We start from the raw sequence: 11,630 nt of genomic DNA, 5'->3' as shown, positions 1-11,630 counted from the left end.
TTTGTTGGTCACTAGTAAGCAGCAGACCATAGCTAAATGCTTTAATTGCAAAGAACTGAGGCAGATATGTACCTGCAGCTACAGTAGGAACTTCAGTAGCACTGTTCTCTACTTTAATCTGTGCAGCAGTAGCTTCTGCTGCAATATTTGTGCATAACTTCCTACGCACAAATAAGCTCTACTGCTCCTGTGCTAGAGGGAAACAGGCAGGTTGAAGTTTAATTGATGGGGGTTTTGATCTTTCTGTTGTTCTGAGAGATTTTTTCATGGCTGTGTGACAGTCCTTTCACGTTTTCTAAGATGGCTCCTTCTTGCTGATGGTGATTGTTTGTGGAGCTCTGGAAACTTCCAATAGGTTTTAGGAGCAGCTAAGCACAAGGTGTTCCAGAAGGGTGGCTTGTTAAAGTGGGGAGTTGGCACCGAACGGCAGACTCGTAAACTTTTGAGCTCAAGCAGAACATTTCCATTTAATCGTGATCTCTGAATCATTCTGGTCAATACAACTGCTTAAACATGTCATCAACATAAGGCTCAAGATTTTCATTACAATAAAGCATTTCACATAAGAACACTTTAAGCAGCATAACATGCTTAGTATTTGACAAAACATCCCCAAATATCTGTACAGAATTATTCTAGTAAACAGTATTTCTGTAACAAGATCTAACCTCACAAAATAAAACACCAAGTCCTTTTGTCACTGGTTAACAGCTGTTTTTGGTGATGTCTTTTCCATTAAAATTCTAGGAACAAATAATGTACAAGGAGTGCAAGACCAGGAGCTGGTTCTATATAACTTATGCTTTTAAATGAAGATTCTGCTTCCATGGTTTCATACGTTTATTTGGTGGAATATCAGATTACAGAGTCATAAAATTCTATTTACTATTTAAAGTAAAATGATAAATGTTATGAAAAAATACCTTTATTACATCAGTGATGCTGTAACTAAAGTGAATATTAAGACTATTAACCAGGGGTTGAAAGTTCTAGGCTCTGATATTAAAGTACTTCTATATGTCCTTACCTGGCAGCAGAAGGGCTACTCTGATGGCCATTATTAAGTGTGTGCCTAAGTGTGTGCAGGACGTGAGCTGAAGTACTCAGCAAGGAGCAGATGTGTTTATACATGGAAACATTATCAGCACATAAATAAAATCTGGCTTGTACATACGCTGAAAAGGAATATTCTTAACTGAAGATATGTTTTCTTTTTTTCTCAACACTACATACATTTTCATTTCAAAGTGTTTACATATTTTCAGCTAAAGAATTATCTTACCAACCATGAATCTAGCACGGACAACAAATCTAATCCAAGAATGTCTTATCAGCAGGAAATACTGGGGAAGAGAAGGCTGGCAATCATTTCTATATACCTGGTATTAATAAGAACCCTTCTCACAGAGAAGAATAGACTTTTAAATATTTTCAAACCTGATATATACACAACATTAAAAATTCACATTTTCATGCTTTAGTGAGACACTTTGAAATCCTACTGCAGGCAGCTGTCAGAGTAGCTCCGTCCAGTTCCTAGTAGTTGCCTCACATTCTGCTCTAGTACCAGAACCTTAGACTCTTGATAGCTGAGCAGCCACAGGAAAACACAGTTCTACCAGATTTGGAAAGAGAATAAATGAAAAAACAAAACAAAACAAAACAAAAAAAAAACAACAAAGAAAGAAAGAAAGGAAAAAACAAAAAGAAAGTGATGGATCTTTCCATTTTGAGAGGCCCAGTAGCTCTCCTGTGACCCAGAACAAGACATGTTTGTGATTCCAGTCTCATTAGACCCATCTTGATCAACTTCTGATGGCAGCACAAAACGCAGTGTCTATTCCACACAGTCCTCAGTAGTCTAAAAGAAATGTACCCATCACATGGCAAGAGAAAGTTAGCCCTTTGGAGCATAGTTGATCCCCTTTCCACTTGAATAGGTAGAATGCCTATCTATTGCACCAGTTTTCCAATGTACCAGGAAAGATCACCAGGGTTGACACCTTTTGTTGCTATATACACTTCTCTGATAAATTCAATGTCTCAGTGGGGAACGTGACCTGGAGGGGGCTGCCCTTGGACGTAGAGCTGGCCCCACCACCACCAGACCTGGTTTCATTCACCAGGAGGATGCTCTCTGAGTCCTGCCCCTGTGAGGAGTCCGAGGTCTCTGAGCTGCGCAGTGTCCTTACGGATGTAGTGTCAGACTGAGCCAAACTTGCACTGGGGCCTGGAAGCAGCACACGACCACCAACACTGCTCTCACTTAACTCCGGGGGATAGAGCAGTGTTTGGGACGTGCTGCTGATCTCCCGCAGCTCACGTGAGATGAAAGAGGGTGACTGACTTGACACAGCAGAAGAGGTCCTGCGACCATCCACGCAATTGAAATTGCTCCCCGAGTGCTGCCTCCGAGCTCCTCCAATTTGGCAGAAGAGACATTTGATCTTCTCAATGGCTTTGCTGAGCACAGTCTTGCGGAGAAGGATGTATACCCAGGGGTCCAAAATGGGGTTCACTGAGGCAATGCGGATGGCTTGCAGGTCAGGGTTTTGCCTCACATCTCTCACTAATTCGGGCCGGTAGAGCTGGTTCACAAAGACACGGACCTATTGAAAGAGAAGGGGGAGGATGAAGGCAAAATGTTACAACTGCGTCAGCAAATCAAAGATTATATATCATAAATATCAAATGGATCTCAATTTGCACTTGCAGGATACAAGAGAAGAGGCTGCCAAAGCAATGCAGCTGAGATTGGCAACTGTGAGGGTTTTTTTCAAAACCGCAAAAAAATTAGAGATGAATTTGCTGTAAATTGATCTTATGTGCTGCAAGTAGGAAAGGAGTGACATTCTCTTGACCCCTCCTAACTAATCCTCGAGTCTTCAACTTTTGGATGCTGCTTGTACAACTTCCTTGTTAATGGTTATAACCCAGGAACAAAGACTTACAGCTATATCCTGCTTCCTTACTGTATCTCTGGTCTTATGGTATTTGCAAAGAGATATCAGAGTCCACGGATGGACGCAGCCAACTGTTTCCTCTGGCAAAGGTCTAATAATTGTGTGTTCAGAAACAAACTGAAACTAAGGTTATAATCTAGGTATGCTATTCTCCAGAAACAAGCCCAGAGCTGTTGACTGCCAAGTACAGAAATACTTCCGGCTGGCACCTGTCCTTACTGAAGTTGTATAACCTCAGTGGCTTGCTTGTTACAGCATGTTTTGGAAAAAAAAATAAAGTAACAAAAAGAAAGGTCCCTCAGGTAGAAGATTTTTAATACGTCAATACGATTAGGTGATTCCAGCACTGGACTGGAGTGCATTGCTTACGTACATGAGCTGGCACTTGGTTCTAATTAGCAAAGCATAAAAATACATATGAAGTGGTTAAGAATTCAAGATTTTGAAGCAGCTGCTAGATGACTACTGAATTAGCACTTCCAATTTATCATGCAAAAAATGTAAGACTACTGTGGATCCTGTCAGAAATGCCTCCTTCAGGCTCTCCTTGGAATGCAAGAAAAAACAGTACTATAGTCCCTACCCTTGTTTTGGAGCCACTTCTGAAAATGCTGCTGTAGAGCACGATCCAGTTCTTTGGTATCAATTGTTATATTTTCGTTGTCCATAAGGAGCATGACATCATCCGAGTGTGTAAGTCTCAAATAGCTATTCTTCATTTTAGCAAGACCTATGCAATGTCTGGAATTTTAGGAAGGCCTAGGAAAGCCAGTGAAAATATCTGACAAAGGAAGATGCTGCATTCTTCAAATTCCTTCATTAAATCCCTTAATTCTCTTCTTACATGACACAGTGAAAATCTAGTAGCACTATTACGGATGTTTTAAAATCTCCACATTGGCTTCTGAGATGAGTCAAGTCTGGCCTAGCTATGAGCTTACAGACAAACATGAGGAAAAGCAAGTGCATAAACTGCTTCTGAACTAGAAAAGTCCTCTCAGGTCATCTTTACTAGAAGTTGTGATTGTGAACCTATGCAAGACTGGAAAAACAAAACAAAACAAAATCACAGTTCTTTGATGAAATTTTCCTGCAGCAGAGCCATGCGTGCTTGTGTTCTGCTTGTCAGGATTTAGAGCGTAAGTGCACCCCAAAGCTACCAGCAAAGTATGTATGAAGCACTGCAGAGTTCTTGTTCAGCACTGCTATGCACAGAATCTCAAACGACTGGACATGAAGCTGATGATCATCCGTATTTGCTTTCTCAGCACCTTCATCCAGGTTCATCGGTAACAAAACCTTTCCACAGGAATTTCAAAATACGGGAAAATAATGAATTTGTAGAGCAATACAGTGATCCTTCCTAATTATTCCCAACACTGCAGGTGGCTGTTTGATAACTAGCTTATTCTTTGTTAAGCCACAGACACAACTGATGCACATCAAAGATTATTCCTGCACACACAGCAATATCTATTTCTGTGATTTTACTTTATAGAATTGTGGAATCACCAAGCTTGGAAAAGACCTCCATGGGCAGCCTGTTCCAGGACCTGACCATTCTCTTGGAGAAGAAGTCTCTCCCAACATCCAACCTGAATGTCCCGACACAAGTTGAGGCCACTCCCTCCAGCCCTATTGCTAGTTACAAGGGAGAAGAGGCTGACCCCCAGCTCACTTTGATTAGGTTTCACTCACTACGGGTTTTTTCAGTATTTACACAGCCCCCAACCTGCCGCTTCTCTAGTTTGCTTCATCACCGATGAATCCTGCATATCGCCGGCTACGAGAACAGCCCGCAGGAGTGTAAGATCCACAGAGCGGGTTCTCCCGGCGGGCACGGAGGGCTTTACCCACAGCGGCCGTCCCGCAGCGCACCGCCAGGTGGCAGCGCTGCCCCAGGGCACGGCCATGGCGGTAACCCCGCAGCCGCGGCGGGGATTCGTTCTGGGCCTCCTTTTCTGTTCGCAGAGTCGTGGGCTCAGAACCTGCAAATCCCAGTAGCCGGGATTCCTCAACGCGGAGGGGCTGGAAGATAAGCCGATGCGACTATGGCACCGGCTGTACTCCGTTCTTGAAATATGCTTGGCTAAGAATTTTTTCACCCTCTGAAAAAAAAACACACCAAAACAAACAAACTAACAAACAAACAAACAAACAAAACCCGAACAAAACAAAACTGTAAAAGGTTGTAAACACACGAAGGACAAAGTTCTAAGGATTTAACCTGTGTCATGACATTTCTTTCAAGACGTTCCTCCTCTTCCCCTTAGGCAAGGGATACACCCTGGAGCTGTGTAAGCTCTGGGCTGTGATCCCGGCGCAGCAACCTGCCCACAGCCGGCGGCCCAAAGGACAGCGTTGTGGGAGCAGCAGCCTTGGAGCAGCAGTGCACGCACTGCCACCAACCTGACAGGTGTGACAGGCAGAGCTTCTCCTGAGAAATGCATCCACATCTCAGAGTCCGACGCACACTCTGAAGGCAGCACACAGACCAGCTCTAGAGGCCTGATTTTTCTTCTTTTTTTCTTTTTTTTTTTCCTTTTAACTTAGAGCTATAGTTACAAACCAGTGATTTAATAGTGGGGTTGTTCCTCTGATTAGCACCAGCTGAAACTTAGGCACTTGATTCACCATTCTCTGCCTGGCAGAGATCAGGGACAAATGTCTCTAAGCGCTGACACCGTGGCTAAAATGAAAAATCATACAGCTTGCTTTATGTTACCTCTGTACGCTTCATTTCTTTTTGACGGTTTGTCACATGGAGGTGAAAGACTCCTAAAAAGAACTCATTTAATGAAAACTTCGAACTGTCCCACATCTTTTCACAGAAGCTTCCCAAAAAGTCCAATGCATTTACCAGCTCAGACCTATTGCCTGGATTACTTGTTAATCACGATATAGTAAAAACTAAATCTGCACTGGAATGTCAGTTTTAGCATGTCTTTACATCCTGGTAAAACATCCACACTAACAGCAAGAGATATACCTCTTTTGTCTATGAGTCTTCCCTTACAGGCTGTAGCGTGATAAGGGGGATTGACTTGCATATTCTAAATAAGTGCTCAGAAAGTAGATTATATTTCTATGTCACATTAGCTGATTATCTGCTCAAATTTCTCCAATTTCTCCAACTTGAAATCCTAATTTAAGAAAAAAGCAAACGAGAACAATTCATATTTCAAATAACTTACATGATACATCTGCAGTCACAGAATTCAGGCAACATATTTTGAAAGTATTTGTGGTTTCTTGGCAATGTTATTAATCTTACAATCACAGAATTTGGTTTGGAAAGGACCTCAAGGGCCACCCAGCTCCAGCCCCTGTCATGGGCAGTGCCCTCACCAGCTCAGGCTGCCCAGGGCCTTGAGCACCTCCAGGCATGGGGCACCACAGCTCTCTGGGTAGCAGTGCCAGCGCCTCATCACACTCTGTAAAGAATTTCCTCCTAACAACTAACCTAAATCTCCAAATTTGTCCTCTGTTAGTTTGAAACTATTCCACCTTGTCACTATCTGTCTGTGTAAAAGGTCGCTTTCCCTCCTGTTTATCAGTCCCTTCAGATATTACAAAGCAGCAGGGAGGTGACCCCGGAGCCTCCCTCAGCCTTTCTTCACAGGAGAGGTTAAGTAGCGCTTTGCTCCACAGCGTGTTGAGTTTATGCTGAAGCAACAGGTAGTGGTAGGATCACAGCCCTGCATGGTTGCTTTTGCATTTTTTTTTTACTAAATACAAATGCAAATCATGATTTCAATTTCTGTCAAGCACTATAAAGCAATTTGTATAGATACTGTCGCAGAGCAATTGGTGGAATAATCTCCCCTCATAAAATATCCCACATGCCAATAGGATAAATTTTAAATGATATAAATTAGGAAACAAGTTTTTCATCTCTAGGAGCCAGCACCCTTTCCTTTAAGGGCTCAGCGTCTGCTGTAAGAGATGGCGCAGTAGCTGTGCCTGCCACTGTGCTGCTGGCTACAGGACCCATACCAAACCAAACGAAAACCCAAACTTTTATCTCAACTAAATCTTACATTAGAAACTCTTGACTATTTTATGAAATGGACCACACATTCATCCTGAAGCACAGCATTTTATTTACAATTTCAGAACAACTCAACAGCATGCAGAGGTCAGGATAAGAAAAAGATCACGCATTTGTAAACCTAAGAATGTCTGAGACCACTGGAGTGAATTGTACTACCAGCAGTGTGCCTTCTTCCTCTTGAAAGTCATACTTAAGGGCTGGGCAGCAATTTCCACTACATTCTTGATAAAGTACCACCTAACGTGCCTCATTCAGTACTTCTAACTATATCGATCCTATGTACTAAAAACTCACACATTCTTAAAAGATGAAAAAAAACCAATGTGAGGTGCAGACGAGAGGCAGCACGCAGCTGATGTACTTTTCTCCAGTTTCACTCCTAAATTCCTGTCAGACTTTTCTTCATGCTTTCCAACTATGTTCTGTACACTGGGAACCCATATCAAAAGGTATTATTATAGGTAATGTTTTTTCCTTTGATAAATCTGATCCACCTTCATTTCCACGTTCATTCAGTGCTTTGCACAATCCTCAATAACTTTGCTACAGCACATGTCATTGTAAGATTTTGATGATTTTATGAACAAATCATTAAAATGCTGAACAACCCTATTTGTAAGCTGAGTGCTGCAGCGTCATTACTAAGAATGGCTGATCTCTGTGACTCAGCTCACTGCTCTTTAAGCACTTTTTCAATCGAGACAAGTCTTCTCTTAGTAGTTCAGAGCTATTTAGTATTTTAAAATATGGGGGTTTTTGGTTAAACTCTGATAAATACAGCTTGTTGGGCTCCGTCTCCCAATTTATTGTATTGTGAAAGCATTCACTCTAAAGTGTTAAAGTTTGTCTCTCATTCAGAACTTGCTCTGCTTTGACTTCAGAGATAGTTTATTCAGCTGAAATCATCAGTAGGAAATCAGCCCGTCAGAAAATCTCAGTCACCGAGCACCCTCTGAGCCGGCTTTGTGCATCTGAATCATGCCACCACCACCTTACTACTCGCATGCTCCCGTGTCTGCCAGGCTCTGAGCGACAAACGAGCCTCGCAGACTCCTCTGCGGTGTGGGCTCCCCCCATAACTCCAGGGAACTCCTCTGAGTCATAAAAATGTACGTACAAGTTAGTGATTTTCCTGTCTCTGCCGCTTTCTCTAAGGATTTAAAACATGAAGGTGTCACTGCTCAGAGTTTATCTTGGAATGCTTAACCTCCGTCTATAAGCAGACGGCTTAATACGCATACGCAGCAGTATTTGACATCATAGAATTCTCCCATCTGGAAGAGACCCATAAATGCTGTGTGGTCCAACTGCCCTGCAATGACAAGGGCACCTACAGCTCCATCAGGTTGCTCAGAGCCCCGTCCAGCCTGGCCTTGAATGGCTTCAGGGGCATCATCGTGGTGTAACAAAACATAAACAGCTGTGGCTTATTCCCACAGCAGGAGGCTGACAAAAGCTACCCTTACAATGGAGCAATTTAACCATACTGGACTCTGTAATGATGCATCTACAAGTGCTGTAAAACAAAACTTTTTTTCTTTTCCTCAGCACACTTCAGAGTCAAATATGGAAACAGCAAAATGACATTCTTTTACTTCATTTTGCACACAGAAGTCTGCTTTAGCTGAGAAAAACAACTGCATGTGAATACTCTCAAGGCAACACCATGTCTTTGTAAGCAGCAGAATCAAGGTCTGAGAGAGTGCACAACTTTGTCACCTGCACCTTCACACGCTCTCTGCTGTATGTAAGGTTTTCAACAGCCACTGTTTAAAGAATAAATCTCTTGCCCCACCCAGGATCATTAATTTGAACTGTCAACAATCTAGTTTCCTTTCTGGTAGCACCTCCCTCTTTTTCCTTTTATTTATTTATTTTTTTGTTGTTGTTCTGTAAGATTTCTAGCTCCTAACATACAGGAACGCTTCATTTTGCATCCTCAGCCTTTCTCTAGCTGCTCCTCCAAGGGATGAGGTTTTGGCTTTTTTCTAAAACCCAACTGCTGGGGCTTGGTACCTCATGACCCGATTCCCCCAGTGTTGCAAGCCAGCTTACCCATGAGGTTTCTGCTGCTGTACTGCGTAACAGGCTGCGCGCGGTTCCTCGATCGAGCACACGCGTGCCTCCCAGGCAGCCCGCGCACAGCTCGAGCAGCACATTTCCATTTCCTTTAGATGACAAGCAGCAAACAGATGGCAAAGCGCTCAGCTATGCCACAGCATGACATGAAATGACAGCGCTGCAGGAGGGGCGACAGCGCTGGGTGATAGCTGCTGGTGCTCCAGCACAGCCACACTCCGCTGGCTCCTGTTTATCTCAGTAATGTGGCAAAACTGGCCTGACCCCTGCAACTACACCCGCCTCTGAATAGGGGGATGGACTCGCTGACCTCTCCAAGTTCTCTGCAAATGTATTTCTCTGAACTTCCTTACTACGCTGCGGCATGGCTGTTTCACATCCCCTGATGGCCACTCATACATCACACACATCGCAAACCCTCTGTCACGCAGAGACTGTGGAATAGCTTCTATCTACACCAAACTCCCTCAAAGCAATCCATCTTCCAGTGTTGCTTTATGACTAACAACAACTTCTTGGCTCCCTAAACTGTATTTTGGAAGGTGGCGAGTACGGTAAGCCAACTGTTTAACATTTCTAAGCCAGAAGGAGAGAGAAGTTCGCCAAGCTGTATTATGGTGGGTGGCACATGAGAATTGAGCCTCGAGCTGGTGGTTTTTTTTGTCTTCCTTGGAGATAAGGTGAAGGAACAGAAAAAAAGTAGGAGCCGCAGGTTGAAGTCAATGGCAGTAATTGTACTAGCTGTTGCAGAAAATTAGCAAATAGTTAGTGGTAATGTTGTCTGGCACTGTGGAATTTCTCTAGCTCCATGTGGGACAGGTTTTTGCAACTCTCACTCAACTAAAAATGACAGCAACAAGTGGCATGGCTGCTTCCAGCCTTCCAGCATGGCTGCTGAAGGAGTGAAATAGTGTGGGATCTTCCCAAGTGGGTCCTTTGGGATTGGAAGCTCAGCTCTGGATTTGGGTGTGAAGCATTCTGCACCTTGCTGGTGCCATGCAAACAGAACACTACCTCCTTCCACATAGTAAGGATTGCTGTACCCTTCAGCAACAGCACATATTTTAGAAACACAACAGGCATCCGAAGAGCAGGCGAGCTCCAAACCTCACTCATCACAAATTAATTTTGGAAGTGAACTTTCAAGTGCCCTCAGCTCTCAGTGAAATTTTCACTGTGTTGATTCCAGTTAAACAGTGGAAAATTTGTTAAGAATTTTTGGCACTGCATTTCAACCAATCAAAGTACTCTAGGGCTTGGTATAAGCGTGGGTTCTTTCCTTGTAAATATAAACCAGTACAATTTTCTATCACCATGCGTGCGTGCTAGCTGCACTGAACTTACGCTAAGAATCTGCAGCACCATCTAAACACGATTCTGACCTACAGGCACAGAAGAGGAGGAGAAAAGACTCAGCAATGTGGATGATGAAAATAAGTAGGGTTGCACAATGTTACTCACCACCAGAGGAATGGAGCAGATGACCACCACCAGGGAAGTGGCAATGAGCAGAATAACCATCTGGATCTCTGCTCCGGCCATTCGACGGAAGCTCCGGCGTCTGCGAAAGTCAGATAAGCGGCTGGAGGTGGTGTCTGTCCCCAGCGATGTGCGCCGCATGAATTGACGGTGCATGCGAATGAGGGCCACGCAGACCAGGATGTTGCAGATCACCGTAACCATGATCAGGAAGGAGCTGAAGCCAGCGTACATGTATGAGTATGCTGCATGAGTGGCATTTGTTGCTCGCCAGTCTATGAAACACCAGGTGTCAGGGTACTGCAAGGTTGATCTGCCGAGCCCCATGCTGGGGAGGGCACAGAACAGCACGTTGGAGGCATAGATGGCAAAGAGCGTGAGCCCTGCCAGCTTCTTATCTACATAATGGTTGTAGAAATAGGCATGGTTGATGGCCAGGTACCTTTCTATAGACATGGCACAGATAATACTGAGGCCAGAGAGTCCAAAGAAGAGAAGGATGAAGGAGCTGTATTCACACAGCGCCACTCCTCCTGGCCAGCGATTCTGCAGGTAAGTGGCAATAGTGACTGGACTCACCAGGCAGGTCCCCAGTAGGTCAGTGACTGCCAGCCCGCAGACCAGAGTGTAGAAGGTGGTCTCCTTCTGCTCCTTCCTGGACTTGCAGAGCACCACAATAGCGATGAGGTTGCCCACCACGCCGAAGATGAACATGACGGTGGGGATGGTGGCTGGCTTGCTGCCCTCGGCCGCGCTGGCAGTCCCATTGGCAGAGCTGCTGGCAGGTGGCATGGTAGTGGAGTAGTAGGACATGGTGCCCGCGTGCTACTGAGAGGTCGTGGGGAGGCAAGAGGAGTCCAGAAAGAGGGAGCAAGAGCGGAACTGGGGAGGGACAGCCTAGCCTGAAAATAAAATAGTAATAATAAAAAAAACCGAATGAGGAAAGAGAAAAAGAAGTCGTCTGGTTTAGTTAAAAAAGTCTGGGAGAGTAGCCGTAGAGGAGCGCCAGGACAGCTGAGCGCTGCCTCCGCTTCTCCACACGCCGCGTAGAAGGG

General features: G+C 44.2%; 1 protein-coding gene across 1 annotated transcript; it reads right to left on the bottom strand.

The window, feature by feature from the left end:
• Positions 1-440: 440 nt before the first annotated feature.
• On the bottom strand, positions 441-11,624 carry PTGER4 (prostaglandin E receptor 4). The gene is made up of 2 exons (XM_010725374.2): positions 10,558-11,624; positions 441-2,609 (listed from the first exon to the last, which is right to left on the bottom strand). Exons 1-2 carry the CDS (start codon positions 11,386-11,388, stop codon positions 2,013-2,015), a joined length of 1,428 nt encoding a protein of 475 aa, XP_010723676.1. The 5' UTR covers positions 11,389-11,624; the 3' UTR covers positions 441-2,012.
• Between the last annotated feature and the right edge of the window lie 6 nt (positions 11,625-11,630).

The sequence above is a fragment of the Meleagris gallopavo genome, chromosome Z (genome assembly GCF_000146605.3).
Source record: "Meleagris gallopavo isolate NT-WF06-2002-E0010 breed Aviagen turkey brand Nicholas breeding stock chromosome Z, Turkey_5.1, whole genome shotgun sequence".
Taxonomy (NCBI): Eukaryota; Metazoa; Chordata; class Aves; order Galliformes; family Phasianidae; genus Meleagris; species Meleagris gallopavo.
The sequence above is the reverse complement of the archived record's forward strand: the minus strand, read 5'-3'. Positions and strand labels throughout refer to the sequence as shown.